Consider the following 17,310-nt stretch of genomic DNA (forward strand, 5'->3'; position numbering starts at 1 on the left):
CTCTTTTGCTGGGATATACTACATTTTCTGGGCATTCTGAAAACATGCACAACTGAAAATAGTCGATTTTTTATTTTTGACGTTCCAAAACTAACAATATCACCACCTGGATATTGTTAGTTTTAGATCCAAATTTTATTTTAAAACTCATTTTTGAGTGACTTTGAGGGTTATGACAGTGTTTAATTTTATCAAGAACTGACTAATACTACCAACATAATCACAACATATTTATCTCATTTTTCATACAAAGTGGAATTTGTCAATTTTGATTCTATATCCCTCATATTATCTCCTGATAAGCAAAGTTATGTATAAATTCAATGTATCAGGCCTTATGGGACAGTCTTGTTCTGAATTTTGTACCTTTGAGGACTTTCCTAGTGATTAATAGCAATAAAATAAGTTAATAACAAGTAACCATGTTTGTTTTAATAGTGATCACTGCTCTTCTTAGCTTGGCTGATGCTCAAATCACCATTAACGGAACTTGTGATCCCAATCTTCAAACGGTGTCACCGTTCGATGCTACGAAGGTAAAATTTATTTTTCTTATCATGCCACCCCAAGCTGAAGGTTAGCAATCATCATGGCAGTTGTATTTTCTTGTTTCTAACACTCTACTTATCATTCATCGTTCACTTTGTGTAATGCCACTTAAAAACATTACTTTAGTTGTGAACACATTTTGTAGGCCTTTGAACACATTTTTGAAAAACCAGGAAAGAGAAAAAATAAATATTTCATGTTTTAAAAGCATTTTTAACTTTGTGGTATGGTAATATAACACATTCTTCTTCCTTCATCGTTCATTTTGCGTAATACCACTTAATTTTGACTATCGGTTACGGAATAATCATTCCGTAATCAGATCCAATGTATTTCTTGAATGTTTTCCGTAGATACTTTGTGGCACATTTTATAATAATAGTAAAAATAATAAAACCCTTATCCGCACCCCAATGATGCATAGGGCACTGTGTCATATAAACGCAGTGTTATCTTGATCGTTTACACGTGAAAGAAAGGTGATCAGCCCTCCGCTTCAGGTACCAGTCCATGTTAATATTGAATAAATATTACAATGAAAAAATCACTTATATTTATTTTACCCCCCTTGGGATTCGAATCCGGGACCTCCAGAACAGTAACCGAGCGTGCTGACCATTACACTACGGAGGCGGACGCAATGTCACATTTTATAAACTTTATAAAATTAATTAACTTTGTTTTCACTACTTTTTTATTAATACAATTAAACCTACCGGTTTCGACAAGAACCTTGTCATCATCAGGGTTTATTTTCATTCAAAAACATCAAAATACTCTCACCAAAAAAAAAGTGTGTGGAAGTTTTTGGTGAGAGTATTTCAATGTTTTTTAATTAAAATAAACCCTGATGATGACAAGGTTTTTAAATTGTATTAATAAAAAAAATGTGGTCAAAACAAAGTTATTTAATTTAATAAAGATCCCATGTAGACTTCATTTATTTGCAACAATTGTATAATTGAGAATTTTATACAATTCAGTCTACATGAATAACCTGATGATAGATTGAATATTCTTAGTAGCGTTTCAAAGTGGTATTAGGTACACAAAATGAACGACGAACGATGAAGATAGTGTTATATCAATTTACCACAAAGTTGACAATGCTTTTAATTTACAAAATATTAATTCTCCTTGTTGACCATTCTCCTTGTTATGTACAAGAATTTATAGCAATTTCAGTTTTTATATCTGAAAAATGATAGTGAATAATTATGTATAATAATGTAAAATAATAAATGACTGAGGTTGATACCTAGAAACTTTATAATAGTTTCATTAATTGATTCGGCAGTCACTTTGTGGAAAAATCTATCCATTTTTTATTAATGTTTTACTTAGTAAATACCACTATTTCTTTAAAATGAACTATATAATAGATTTGAATCTATTGAGGTACCTAGATTTGATACAATACAATTAGATACAAAGGATTCAATATCTTATATCAATCACAATTTGCCACGTAAGTTCATTTATTTGTCATATTCTTGTCATACTTTCTAAATTACAAACTAACCATCACGCCGCTTCGCCGCAGGGGTAGGCAGAGAGAATCGAACGCCACACCACTCTGTCTTTGCAAACATTCTTCGCGTCTTCTACATTCATGCATCTCCTCATACATACTCGACGATTATTACGACTCCTGACCCGGCCGCTTTCAAGTATTTGACATAACTGATTGTGCCAAGTTTTCCTCGGTCTTCCTCTGCTTCTTTTTCCAACTACATTCGCCTCATAAATTTGTTTAACCGTTCTTTCCGCACTCATACGTTCCACATGTCCAAACCATCTCAAAACACCTTTCTTAGTTTTATCGATAATGCTTATCTCAGCCTTGCATTTTTTTCCTTATTTATTAATTTAATTAAACCATATCCGCTCCCTAGGTGGGGCATATGGAGTCCACAAACAAACAAAAAAAACTTCTTTTACACCACTAAATCTGATAGATTTTTATGTCCTATTGCCTCATCAATTTTCGTCATCTGCATACCTTTTTTCACACGTTCTGTTTTCAATTTAAATCTTTCTTTTTCATAAATTGGACGAATCCGCACTACATGGGTAACATCTTGTAATGACGTCTCATTACATTCACAAACAAAATTTCGCAAATTGTATATTTTAATAATATTTATTAGTTGCCTAAGAAAATTGATTAATATCACATTCGGTTTTATAATTTATATTTAATTATAGTTAATATAAATAATTAATAAATCAGTAAAGTTGATCCTTTAAAGCAATACTTTACATATACACACTCAAGATTTGTCGACAACATTTTGAGTGTGTCCAAATATACACACTCAAAATGTTGTAAATAAATTATGTGGTCAAATTATAAGCTTAATAATAAAAATGAAAATGGTATTTTCTGGCGTTTCTCATGTGTGTGATTATAATCCAGGATTCGGATCTCACATACTAATATAAGAGTTTCTGCTTAATAAAAAGCTTCTTTACATCTCACCAATAGATGTCTCTAGTGAAGTCATATTTTCAAAAAAGGTATGTAGTTGATAAAAATTGTATTGAGGCAATAGGGTATAAACGCCTTCTCCTGAGGAGTTTTACGTGGTTTCCTCCCGGCAATGAGCAAATGCAGAGAAGTTCCTATTTGACCCACACTAGATGATCCCTCCTGTTCCCAACACAGATTCAAATAAAAACATATTTAATTAGCTAGAAGAAACAAAAATCCACTAAATTATCTATAAACCTTGTACATAATAAGCAAGGTAAATAATAAATGCAATTCCCATCTAAAAAAAAAAAAAATAAAGATCTGTCAGATTTAGTTGGTGTCTTATTTTGGATTTCCGTATAATATGGTCCGATTGGCACTCGTAGTTTTTAGATTCCATTTAGAGCGCTAGTAATAAATTTTATCTTATTTTTTGACACCTCATCAAAGATGAAGAAGAATATGTAAGTCTGGGCATTTACGGGGCTGACGACCATCATAGGCTGGTTTAAGTGATCACTTTACACACGTGTAACATTCACCAATTCTACCTATTATTGACAACCACACTACTCAAATTCTTGGAAGTAAAATTGTAGTAAATTTTATCTTGGCTAAGTTTTTCGTGAAGTTTATGTTGTTTAAAATGTTTTTTTTTTTTAATTTATATTTGAAGCACTAACTTTGTGATTTTCCATTTTATAATTAAAATATAACTTTGTTTTTAATCACTTTAAATATTTTATTATAACTTAATTATTATAATCAATAGACATTATGTCTACCGGTTTCGAAGCTAACCGCTTCTTTATCAAGACTGATTATTACTAAAACACTTTCTACTTAACTAAATTCAAAATATTTTGACGGTAAGGCAAAGGAGTGGCTTTATTTTTTGTGATAAATATCTTTTTGTCAAAAATAATTTACAAATTATAAATACACAATTAAACGACTTTTCTAAAAGTCCGTTATTAAATATGTTTTCACTCAGCATACCTGATCCCTTTTGACTGTGACTGCTGATCAACACAATAAATAAAGCCACTCGAGATCTACTCAAGCTTTTTTGCCTAACCGTCAAAATATTTGGAATTTAAGCAGATAGTGTTTTAGTATTAATCAGTCTTGATAAAGAAGCGGTTAGCTTCGAAACCGGTAGACATTATAATAAGGTTATAATAAAATATTTATAGTGATTTCAAAACAAAGTTATATTTTAATAGTAAAATATTATTTATCTATTATTTTGAGAAATAAAAAGACTTTGTGTTTTGATCCACTCACATTTTTATGTAACCAACTAGTTTCGGCAACAACCTGTTGCCCTCTTCAGGGTTTAATTTATGACTGAGTTTTGTAAACCCTGAAGAGGGCAACAGGTTGTTGCCGAAACTAGTTGGTTAAATAATAATGTGAGCGGATCAAAACACAAAGTCTTTTTATTTCTCAAAATAATATATCAATATGATTCACAAAGTTAATGCCTTCAATATTCAAAACATTTTCTCCGCCTCCGTAGTGTAATGGTCAGCATGCTCGCCTACCGTTATGGAGGTCCCGGGTTCGATTCCCTGGGGGGTTTAATAAATATAAGTGATTTTTTTCGCTCTAATATTTATTCAATATTACACTGGACTGGTACCTGAAGTGGAGGGCTGATCACCTTTCCTTCATGTGTAATCGATCGAGATAACACTGCGTTTATATGAAGCATTGCCCTATGCACCATTGGGATGCGGTAAGGGATTATTATTATTTTATTTTATTCAAAACATGTTTTTTATCTATTCTTTTCAGTATCTGGGAACATGGTACGAAATGTATAGCACTCCTCAGTATTGGGAGAGGAATATGACGTGCGTCACAGCCAAGTATTCCCTCAGCAATAATAATAATACTGGATTAATGGTCAATAATTCGGGAATAGAGTATGACTCCAACAACGACAAAGTGTGGGTTATTAATATTGGAAACGCGGATATTATCAGCGATGGCAAATTGGAGGTCAGCTTCCCCACAATAAGTGGTAAGTCAATTTACTTATATCATTATTTTCCTTTTAAATCACTGAATGTAAACTAATTTTATTTATTGTTTCGGCGTTTACTTTGTGGTAAGATTTTTATTCTATTTTATTTTATTGGAAGGAAGAACAACAGTTACAATATATGATACATCAGAATACAAAAAGTAAAATCATGAGTACCAATTACAGTTCTTCACAACTATACATAAGAGAGGTCTATATAAAGGAAGAGACATGAGACAAGGATGGGATAAAGAGAAAGATGATGATGTTATTTTTTTTTTTTTTTTTTTTTTTATTCATTTAATATATTTACATTTTTATTTATAACATAATAACATTTGAATCATTTATACATATGTAGAACTTTTATATTTCGATTCGCTGTGCCTCTCCATAAAAGAGTCTGTGCTCTTGTGCTTGGAAAGGGACTTACACTCGTGGTTTAATGTTATATAATAAAAGATATAATAGTTTTTTTAATATATTTTTTTAAAGATTTAAATGTATAGAGCTTTAATTTTTTTCTTGAGGATTTTTATATCATCTATTTTTTTTATTTCTTTAGGGAGTTTATTGAAATGTTTGATTGCCAAATATTTGAAGTTTTGCTGAAATTGCTTGGTGTTGCATTTTGGAATAGAAAAATCGTTTGAGAATCTCGATGATAAATTCTTTGTTAAATTTAAATAGTTGTCACCCTTTAGTATTTGAAAAACTGCGGTTTTTTTATAAATGGATTCTATATTTGGGACTTGAAATTTTTTAAATAATAATTTTGTTGGAAATATGTTTTTTTTTTTCAAGATGACTTTAATTATGGTTTTCTGTACTATTTTCACTGAGTTCAGTATGTTGTTGTATGAGCCTCCCCATGCAATAATGCCATACTGTAGTAGTGAGTGAACGATAGCATAGTAAACTCTTTTTAGGTTGTCGATGGTTAGTATGTTTCGGATTCTAATGAATATATATATGTTATTAAAGTTAATGTTATTAAAGAAAACTTTTTTTTTTACCACTTAAGTTTATTTTATGACGTCTAGTTTCGGAAGCTAAGCTTCCATCTTCAGGTCTAAATGTAAACTGAAACAAAATAAATAATTAACAAGATAGATTAATTAGAAACAAATCACTCATTCCATTCTCATAAACTAAAATTGTTACACCTGTGCCCACACAAAGGCCAAATTATGAATTATTTACAAAATTTAGAAATCCAAAAAAAACCTATTAATAATTTTATAAATAATATATTGTTTCAAAATTCTTAACCTTTACTTTCCATTTTTCGTTTATTTTCAAACTCCGTCCCCTTGACTAACCCCCTTCCCCTAACTTACCCCTCTCCTAATTAATAGAACAGTCAATTATTTATTACAGTGTCGGGTTGTGGTCCCGTGGTTAGTGTCGCGCGGACTCTCCAGTCAGAGTTTCTCGGTTCAAGCCCACTCTACCACAATTTGATACCTATTTCTAATATCAATCTCACAGAAATAGTATGAAATTGAAATATTTGTGTGAATAATAAAAATACAATTTTAAAAAAAAGTTTTAGTTTACATTTAGACCTGAAGATGGAAGCTTAGCTCCCGTAACTAGTCCTCATAAAATATACTCAAGTGGTAAAAAAACAATTGTTTTCTTTCACAATACAATAATGCAATGATTCTATATCATCATAAAATTTAAAATACCACGGGAGTTATGTGTAGGAATTTGTAGAGACGATGCTCCATTAGCGGTACGTTCATTGAAAAGATTATAGTGACTCTTAGTTTGTGAACCTTGGCTTAGCAATTTAGATAAAAGAAATGGGAGTAGCTATATCGAATATTAGACCTAATAATCGCTGAAATTTGTAAAAGCCGAGAAGCTCAGGTGTCTAAATCATTAAATAATTTAATAATTTTAAATGAATTGATAAATCAAAAAATTTTCGCCGAAAAAGATTCATTGAAGTAGTTTTTATGCAATTTAAAAATAATAGTATACTGAATTCAAAAAGGTTATATATATATAAAATATTATATATATAAACATATATATATATATAAATATATATATATATATATATATATAATATATATATATATATATATATATATATATATATATATATATATATATATATATATATAGTATAAATACGCGTATTTCATTATGTTTTCTGACAGATTTGGAAGGATGGCTGATAGTGGCGCCTTCAGTTGAGAAATATGCGTAGTATATATTTTTTCGCTTCAATCAACCATCTTGACTTTCATGCACTATAATTACACTAAAATATTTTTGTGAAAATTAAGTGATCATTGAAAATTGATAAATTAATTATTTCAATCTACTAAAATTTGCCATGTATGTTTTTCTAGGTGACTCTAAATCACCGTACTGGGTACTGAGCACAAACTACGACTCGTATTCTGTGGTGTACTCGTGCAGAAATGGAAATGGAACGGAAAAATTTGGTGAGCCACCTCATCTCATGATTATAAAAAACAAGAATACTTGATTTCTTGTTTTATTAACGATTTACATTGTTTGTCAAAAAATAAAGGGTCCGCCAAATAACTTTTTTTTTTTGAAAATGCTATAAAAAAAAAACTAAAAAACTTCGGCTGTGTGGCACGTAGCGCCGTCCTGTTGAAACCAAATGTTGCCAATATCCTCCTCTTCAATTTTTGTGAACAAAAATCCGTTCAACATGGCCCGATAACGATCGCCATTGACTGTAACGGCCACTCCTTGCTCATTTTCAAAGAAAAATGGCCCAATTATGCCTCTGGACCAAAATCCGCACCAAACAGTGACTCGTTTTGGGTGTACCGGCTTTTCAATGTATGCGTGCGGGTTTTCTGTGCCCCAAATACGACAATTTTGCTTGTTTACATACCCGCCAAGATCAAAATGAGCTTCATCCGAAAAGATGATTTTTTTGGCAAAATCGGCATCTTCTGTAAGTCGATCGCAGGCCCACTCAGCGAAGCGAAAACGCATTGGATGGTCAGTTGGCTTCAACTCCTGAACCAATTGGACTTTGTATGGCGTCATACTAAGGTCTTTATGCAAAATTCGTCTCAATGATGTCTCCGAAATGTTCAATTGTTGAGAACGACGGTGAATTGATGTTGATGGCGCTTCACGCACACTTTCTGCCACAACATCGATATTCTCGGGTGTACGCACTGTTTTTGGCTTTTCACGCTTTGGTTTATCGATGAGGATGCCAGTTTCTTTCACTTTTTTCACAAGATAACGAACATACGGAGCTGACGGTGCTTCTCTTCTTCCAAAAACCGTACGCAATTTTCGCACACATTCTGCAACATTACCATGATTTTCAAAGTAATGTCGCAATATTTTCCAGCGTTGTTCAAGCGTATACACAACCATATTCGCTCAGCGGAAGGATAAAACTAATTATCTGTCAAATCAGACATGAGCTAAGTGTTACCATTCACGAAATAAGCACTAGTTGAAAAAAAAAACTTTAGATGGCGGACCCTATATATATATTTACCTCTTCTTCTTCAAACCCTTATCCGCACCACAATGGTGCATTGGACACTGCATCGTATAGAAGCAGTGTTATCTTGATCGTTAAATACACGAAGGAAATGTGATCAGCCTTCCGCTTCAGGTACCAGTCCAGGGTCATATTAAATAAATATTAGACTGAAAAATCACTAATATTTATTTTGGGAATCGAACCCAGGACCTCCAGCATGGTAGCCTAGCGCACTATGATTAGTAGTGGGGGGGATTCTACTTCACTTGGGAATTATTAATATCAAGTAATTTTTATTTATCAAAAAAAAATCTCAATAAATACCATATACATGTGACGCACTCGCTCGCAAACGAAGTCACATACTTGAAAAACCACTACTAGACTCCGAGAAAGTGAAGCTCTTACCACCAAGACAGTTCGTGAGCTACATGTGTAGGTCTTGAGAGATTGAGCTGTGATACAAAGGGAGGTCACAATAGACCTAATATGGTCGCAGTGACATAAGGGATGCAAGATCCCTTGACCTCATAATAATTAAAAATGTTTGAGATATCAATAAATATCTCAAACATGGATGAAGAAAAGTGTATAGTCTGGGCATTTACAGGACTTACAACCCGTCATTGGCTAGCCATAAAAAAATACATTAATGGAGATGATAAATGGTTTAAAAATAGCAGTCATAAGGTGCTTTTTTGTTTGTAGCTAGAATACGAAATAAAGGACTTATTTGATCATGCTCGTATATTCTATGATATTATCCGCCTCTGTGGTGTGATGGTTAGCGTGTTTACCGTGCTGGAGGTCCTAGGTTCGATTCCCAGGGGGGGATGAAAAAAGTATTAGTAATTTTAGACTTTAATTTGTATTTAATATCACCCCGGACTGGTCCCTGAAGCTCAGGAGTGATGCTTTCATGTAAGTATCGATCAAGATAACACTATGACAATATGACGGAGTGCCCTATGGACCTTTGGACGCGGTCAAGGGTTAGAAGTAGAAGTAGATATATCACAAATTCATAAGGTGTATTATGTGTGCAAGGAAAGTGATGGTTTTTGAATGAGAGTAATGTTGTTCTTAAAATATATAGAAGTAAATCGGGAAATTTTGGAACAGGTAGATTATTTCCTATATTCGGGAATTATGTTTCCTGGAGATGGAAAGATTGAATTAGATTCAGATGGAAGTATGGTTGATTGATTTAAAGATTTTTTTCTCACAATAGATGTCTCTACTGATTCAAGCACAATGTTTCGAAATTGGAACAGGTAGATGATTTCCTATATTCGGGTATTATGTTTCCTGGAGATGGAAAGATTGAAATATATATTATATATTAATAAAAATATATGTTAATATATATATATATATATATATATATATATATATATATATATATATATATATATATATATATATATATATATATATATATATATATATATATATATATATATATATATATATATATATATATAATTACTAAGAATTTGAGTAGTGTGGTTGTCAAGTGATCACTTAAACCAGCTTATTACGGTCGTAATCCTTCCATATTCTTCTTCATCTTAGTTGAGAAAAAGTTATGAAAAAATAATGTGAAAAATAACTCCTATAATTGGAGATAATCCAGATTTGTGAACAAGTATTTGGACACACTCAAAATGTTGAATTTAAAGATTCGCTCCAAAGATCCGATAGATATTTCTGGGTTGTTTGTTGTAAGGATTTAAAGATATTTATATATTTTTTGACATTATACATTTTTACAGTGTCCAGCTGGATTCTGAGTAGACACCAAAACATCTTGGCTAAGGACATGGTGGCCATCAACACAACACTAAATAGAATCCCAGAGTTGGAATGGGCAGATTACGATGTTAACGACCATTCTTCGGAAGGTTGTTCAGGAGCTAGTACCCAACAGTTCACGCTGTTCCTACTCTTCGTTTCGAGTCTTCTTGCTAAGTTTATGTGATCGTTAAAATATACTAATGTACCAGCTCTCATCACGAATTAGATTCTAACATCTAATTTCACTTTTCACATCTAGTTTTTTATTATTTATTAATGTACATTTATAGGATTGGGCTGATATTACAGTAAAAAGACAAGAAATTAATTTCGGAGTATAGATAACTTAGCTTCTAGACTTTTGATTCTGCTGACCTGTATTTATTATCAATAAATGGATTTTCGCTTCTTCTAGCTAATATCGTGTTTTATTTTTATTTGTGTTGGGAACAGGAGGGATAATCTAGTGTGGACCAATTACCAACTTTTACGTTTCATTTTCTCATTGCTCGGAGAAAACCATGTAAAACTCCTCAGGAGAAGCCGGACTGTTGACTGTCAACAGACCTTCCGTTCCACTAGAAAAATGTTTGGCATTTTCTGTCCTAGCTTGGTTTATAGTACCAACGTCCTTCACCATTTTTATCATGTATAAAATTTAAAATCAGTTATCAATCAGTATTTTCAGGAACTTTATGGTTCCAAAAACAATATGAAAGAATTATTGTTTTTACCGAATTTAAGGGAACCTAAGCTCTACCAAGATAAAGCTTTAACTTTTGATATGTAATCTCAGCCCATACCCTTGATTTCTGGGCACGAATTCAAGTTTGTATATTATCCACATTACGACATCCTACATATCACTGAAAGATTTGCAATTAAAATTAGATATCACAAACAAAGTGTATCTCATGTCAAATGAACCATTTTAGCAACTATGATCATAGCAAAAACTTCCATTTTTGGTTTAATTATTTATATGTACTTATTTATTCAATGTCCAATAAATTTTTATGATTCAAATTATATGTTTTATTTTTTAAAACCAAACCCCCTTTCACTGTCCACTCGGCTGTAAACCATTGAAGATGTAACTACAGTGACGGCTCGCCAATCCGAAAGCTCAGTAATGGTTTACCATTTGTGATATTTATACCATTGTTTCTTAAAATGTATTGTGATACGTGTTTCAATGCATCCCACATCATTTTAAAACACCATATGTGAAGAAAAGTCTATATAAGCAAAGTTAATCTTCTTTTTCTCCGTCTTATTTCTCATTACTGAGGGTTGTGACCCTTGTGGAAGCAATGACTCTTCTCTAGTTATCCCTTGACTGCGCTGCACGTAGCGCTCCAACCACCAAGCTGCCTTAACTTGATCAGTCCATCGTGTGGAGATCTTCCTCTCCCCTTCTTCCCCTGCAGGCTACCAATCACAACCAGTCGTTTCAGGCTATCCTCATTGCCACGCGCAATGTGTACAAAGAACTGAAGAATCCTTCGTGTACAGACATTGGCCAGAGTGCAGCCATCCAAGTGTAGTTCCTGGCGAATGGACTCGTTGGTGCGTCTAGCTGTCCATGGAATTCGGAGCATGCGCCTCCAACACCACATTTCGAAGGCATCAATTTTTCTCCTTTCTGCTGCTTTTATAGTCCATGTTTATAGTCCACTAGAGATTAACCAAAGCAAGACCAAGATCATGATCATAGATCGATCTAAGAAGTTTGGTGATCTCGGGAACTCACTCGAAGATTTAGAGATAATAAACGAGTTCCAGTTCCTTGGATCTCAAATCAGCAATGAAGGAACTTGTGAAGGAGAGATTAGACGTCGTATCGCCATCGCCAAAAGTGCCATGTCTAAGCTAGACAAAATCTGGAAAGACCGGGGTGTGAGTAACAACACCAAGATGAAGCTTGTCAGGAGCTTGGTCCACTCCATTTTTCTCTATGCTACCCATTATGATATATGGGATAAAATGCAGAGCGGACACCGCAGTAACAAAAACGCGCCTCCAATGCCACATTTCAAATGCGTCAATTTTTCTCCTTTCTGCTGCTTTTATGGTCCATATCTAAAAATATTTAATAAATAATAAAAAATAAATAAAAAACACAACTCCAAAATTTTGATTTAGCTTCACATACGGTGTTTGAAAAGGATGTGAAACGCATCAAGACACGCGTGAAAATAGGACACCATTTTGTACTACCCGTTTAACCTTCGCATTTAGACCTATTATTTACCGTAACTGATCATTAACTCTCCTGTCCATATCTTTATCAATATGGTTCATCCCAAGAAAACATATGTACTTCCAAAAAATGACTAAAGTTCATTAAAAAATACATATTAAATCACTATAGTTGGGTAGATCCAATCGTAAGAACCTGAGCTTTCAAAAAAGTGGTTGCTCCTGACATCTATGTGAATTTAGTGAAAGGTTCAACCTTTTGTAGCAACACAACACTCAACTCTTTTCTGTTTTAGTTCAGTTAGAGACATCTGTCGGTATTCAGTGAAAGTTTTGTAATAATTTATTTATTTTTTACTTAGGTCTCCATTATTATGGCACGACTTCTTTTATTAGCAATTCGATAATCAAAACATTTTTTTTAAATCTCTGGGAGGAGACCCCTCCGTTAAAGTGTCTGTTAAAGTCAAAAGTCCATTTTATAAAAATTGGTTTAAAATGAACACTGTTATATAGATATCAATAAACACTACAAATCACAACCCAATTATATTTATTCTTTTCGGTCACTCGTCGTGAAGTGACGTTGCTGTTTGATATCGAAGTAAGCATGTAAAATATTAAAGCCCAGCATTCACCGGAGACCACCGGAGAGGTCACATGTCTGTACACGCCCGACTTTTTTAAGCATGTTTATTGGATTTTTATTTTTAATAGATTTTTCAATGTAAAAAAAATAATTTTTTTTTAACTCCTTATCTTTCGATAACTCTTTGTTTTTACGTAAAAAGTTACCTGGATTCAGAGAATATTAAGTTGCGACTTAACGAATGCAGGGCCTTAACAGGATGTTCTTATTTAAAATATTATTTTTGTAAACATACAATTGACCGGATTTTTTGTCCATTTTATCCGAAATCCGTTATATCGAGGTTTTACTGTATGCGCAAAAGAAAATCAAATACATATAACAGTATACGAGTATATTAAAAGCAAAATAAATTCGTGTTATTATTTTAATATTTTTATTTTTTTCTTTAAATAAAACAATCTGATAATCATCATTTACTGATTTATTTTTTTTAAATATATGCATATTTTTTTTGGAATTTAGGGCTTCAATTTTTTTCTCAGTGCTCTACAGTGGTCGTGACTTTGCAAGCTTCATCAGTATGAATAGTCTCTCTGAAGTGATCCCAAGATAAGCCCTCAGCGGCTTCCATGGCAGGATTAATAGCCAGAACGGATTGAGGTGTCAATTTGGGTTTCTTGCTCAAAATCCAACTGGAAACTGGAAATAAATATCATATTTTTTACTATTTTGAGTTTGTTAATGTCGACACGACTAGTTTCGAGAACTACAGATGTTCTCATAAATTGGTGAAAATACAAACTGGTGTGTTGCGTTTGTATTTTCACCTGCTGTTGAAACCACAACGCTTCAGCTCATTCAAGGTTTCAGAACTCCAGGTTTTTGGCCAAACACTCGATCACTGTTCTTTCCACCCAACCTTTTCACCTGATTTTGCTCCGTCAGACTTCTTGTTCCCCAAATTCAAAAGACCTTTGAAAGGAAGAAGATTTGAGATGATTCCTGAGATTAAGGCAAATGCGACGAAGGAGCTGAAAGATTTCACAAAAGAAGCGTTTCAGGACTGTTGCCAAAGGTGGAAACACCGTTGAGATAAGTGTGTGCGTCGGGAAGGTGAATACTTTGAAGGGGACCCAGCATGTCACTTCAATAACGTACATAGTGTTTTATGACGTCAGTCTACTTATTAATTGAACTGGCATAGGAATATCATGATGTTTTATTCTAACAACGGAATATTCGATATATCGTACTCTTACAGGAGAAAGTGACCGAGTGCATTTTTTACAAAAACGTGACTATTGACTATTTGACATCTTACTAGCTTAATAGTGCCCTGAAAAAATCCCAAAGGGTTTTAAACTTAGAAGTATAATATATTGGACTAGTTAAAAATGACTAACTGCATTGATGTTTATTTTCTTGCCAAGCAAAAGTGACTTAAATTGCCCTCCTGAAAATTTTACGTTTTGTTAGTTGGTCACTTTCTCCTGTACGACTACGATATATGTAAATATAGGTACAACATTTTGAGTGTGTCCAAATACTTGTTCACAAATCTGGATAACTCCAATTTTGGGTTTTTTTTCGTATTGCTTTTTGAAATCTCAACAAGGATGAAGAAGAATATTGTGATTATAATCCAGTATTCGGCCCTCACATACTAATATAAAAGAGTTTCTACTCAATAAAAAAGCTTCTCTTCATCTCACCAATAAACGTCTCTAGTGAAATTCTAGTGATGTTTCAAAATTGAATCATATATACAGAACTTCCAAGAATATTTATATCCAAGAATTTCTCGAATTGGTGAATGTTACACGTGTGTAAAATGATCATTTAAACCAGCCTATGACGGTCGTAATCCCCGTAAATGCCCAGACTTTAATATTCATCTTCATCGTTGTCGAGATGTTAAAAATATAATTAACTTGCCTTATTTATAGTGTTATCTATATACATACCTCTTATAGAGTTTTCCCCAGCATCTCTGCAGGAATAGACCAAAGCATAGTTGGTGTAGTCCGTACTCAAAACCCAATACTTGGCAACCCTGTTTCCTGAATAAAGTAAACACAGCGTTATTAAATAACTACGACATTCGCCAGAAAACTCTTGTAGGATTTTAACCAAAGTTAAAGTCATAAAAGATGTTGCGAAAGAAGGTATGCAGTTGACAAAAATTAATGAGGCAATACGGCTGTCCAAACTCAAATCACAGTAAGGGACATTTTTAGTATGTTTTTTTTGCATTTTTGGACTAAGTAGATTCTACTAAGTCCAAAAATGCAAAAAAAAAACGTACTACAAAAACAATGTCCTTTACTGTGTTTTAAGTTTGGACAGCCGAATAGGACATAAAGATCTTTTAGATTTAGTGGTGTCTTATTTAGAGAAATTATGACAAGACAAATAAACGAATTGTTTGACAAATATTGATTTTGAGTTTATTGTATCTGTATTGAGTTTATTGTATCTGCATTATATTTAACTTTTATTAGTTTTTTTTCCATAGTTTTATTTTTTGGGATCAACCTTATTCATTTATTATTTATTAAACACATTCACTATCATTTTTTAAGATTTATGAACCGATTACATAATAATTTTTTAAGAGAATTTTCTTCGATAACTAATGAGTGAAGGTCTCCTTCAATGCCTGCCACTCCTTCCGGTTTTAGGCCCTCCTTAACCAGTCCTTTCCGGCAATTTAGGCGATGTCGTCTGTTCTTCTCGCTAGTTTTATAATAAATTTTAGAATAATCCAGTACTGACCGATAGATGGGAAGGTGACTTGAAGTTTGGCCGTTCCAGCTGCATCCGGCTCTGGCTTGGCAGACCCTGGAAGCGTCCACCTGGTCCCATTGGTGACCCTCGAGTTCAGGACCTCCACCTCTCCGTTCTTCAGGGTGTACTGGGCTGTCACGCATTCGGCTCCTTGCTCGAACTGCTGCTCGTAGCGGTATACCTCGTACCACAATCCAGCATACTTAAAAAAATATATATAATGTATGGAGGAGAAGAAAATGCAATGCTGGTTTACAATATTCAATTCAATTTATGTATTAATAATTAACAATCAATTTATTTATTAATTATTGATGTTCGAATGGCGAAACAAGGAAAGAATGCAAGCCTGGCATAAACATTATCGATCCATTTTTTTAAAGGTGTTTATATAGTTCGGACAATTGGAAGGAACGAAGAACCATAAAACAAATTTATGCGCAAATGTAGTCGGAAATGGGACCAGAGGAAGACCAAAAAAACTCACACGGTTAAGTATTTGAAATACTTGAAACTGGTCAGGTCAGGAGTCGGAATAATCGGCGGGTTTTAAATGAGTAGATGTGTGAATGTGGAGGAGGACAATAATGTTTGTTAAGACGGAATGGTGTGGCGTTCTGTTCTCTCTCGAAGGAGCATGATGGTTAATTTTAAAACATTTAAAAAAATGTGATAATTTTTTAATCAAGTTATATTTTGGCCAGTTATTTTCCCACAATGTTTTCAGTGTGAAATCTGTTTTTACAAATTCTGGGTACCTACATACAAATCCAACTTGACAGCTAGACTTTGACGTCTAGACTAGTGTAGTGAAGATAATAGGGTAATAATATTGATATCTCAACATAGATTCAAATGAAAATGTCCAGACTTCCCTTGACCTATGTTGATATATTAATATACACAATTCGTTTACCTTTCCGATATCAAAATCCTGTACCACGTTCTCATCTTTACATTTTCCAGCTGCAATGAGTTGGCTGCTACTCGTAGCTAAAATGGCTGACAGCACAAAAAACAACAGCTTCATGCTGAAGCTGAGTGTGAATGATACAAAAAACACAGATATACGAGAAAGCACGCGACTCGACTTGTCAACCGGGGTGAAGCGATGTGTGACAACAGGCCGGTGACCATGTATTTATACCTTTGACCTAAACGAGTTTTATCATACATCACGAATACACAAATAATCGCTGAGCAAATAAGATCTGAAAGGCCTACCGCCAGTGACAAACCTCTCGGTAATTTATGTAAATTATTTTTAATAGCCAGAGCAAACACTTTAAATAATAGTAATTTTAAAAAAACTCGTTTATTAGTCAAAAGTTACAGAGACTGAAGAGGCAATGGGCAGGACATGTTGCGAG

General features: G+C 33.3%; 2 protein-coding genes across 2 annotated transcripts; one reads left to right on the forward strand and one right to left on the reverse strand.

Moving 5' to 3' along the window:
* The first annotated feature begins 344 nt into the window (after positions 1-344).
* Positions 345-11,385, forward strand: LOC148305665 (lazarillo protein-like). The gene is made up of 4 exons (XM_088266340.1): positions 345-536; positions 4,826-5,054; positions 7,427-7,522; positions 10,338-11,385. The coding sequence occupies exons 1-4, from the start codon at positions 423-425 to the stop codon at positions 10,541-10,543; spliced, it is 645 nt and encodes a 214-aa protein (XP_088122466.1). The 5' UTR covers positions 345-422; the 3' UTR covers positions 10,544-11,385.
* Positions 11,386-13,616: 2,231 nt separating this feature from the next.
* LOC148305666 (apolipoprotein D-like) lies at positions 13,617-17,053 on the reverse strand. The gene is made up of 4 exons (XM_088266322.1): positions 16,857-17,053; positions 15,929-16,142; positions 15,118-15,213; positions 13,617-13,852 (listed from the first exon to the last, which is right to left on the reverse strand). The coding sequence occupies exons 1-4, from the start codon at positions 16,968-16,970 to the stop codon at positions 13,692-13,694; spliced, it is 585 nt and encodes a 194-aa protein (XP_088122448.1). The 5' UTR covers positions 16,971-17,053; the 3' UTR covers positions 13,617-13,691.
* Between the last annotated feature and the right edge of the window lie 257 nt (positions 17,054-17,310).

Source organism: Brachycentrus maculatus, unplaced genomic scaffold, assembly GCF_059751285.1.
Source record: "Brachycentrus maculatus isolate JH-2025_06_01 unplaced genomic scaffold, ASM5975128v1 h1tg000266l, whole genome shotgun sequence".
Taxonomy (NCBI): Eukaryota; Metazoa; Arthropoda; class Insecta; order Trichoptera; family Brachycentridae; genus Brachycentrus; species Brachycentrus maculatus.

Coding starts and splice junctions, on each gene's coding strand:
- LOC148305665 (XM_088266340.1), top strand. CDS start 423: ATGTTTGTTTTAATAGTGATCACTGCTCTTCTTAGCTTGGCTGATGCT. Junction 537..4,825: donor CACCGTTCGATGCTACGAAG/GTAAAATTTATT, acceptor TATTCTTTTCAG/TATCTGGGAACATGGTACGA. Junction 7,523..10,337: donor AAATGGAACGGAAAAATTTG/GTGAGCCACCTC, acceptor ACATTTTTACAG/TGTCCAGCTGGATTCTGAGT.
- LOC148305666 (XM_088266322.1), bottom strand. CDS start 16,970: ATGAAGCTGTTGTTTTTTGTGCTGTCAGCCATTTTAGCTACGAGTAGC. Junction 16,143..16,856: donor AGGATTTTGATATCGGAAAG/GTAAACGAATTG, acceptor TATTTTTTTAAG/TATGCTGGATTGTGGTACGA. Junction 13,853..15,117: donor TGGGGAAAACTCTATAAGAG/GTATGTATATAG, acceptor ATTTATTTCCAG/TTTCCAGTTGGATTTTGAGC.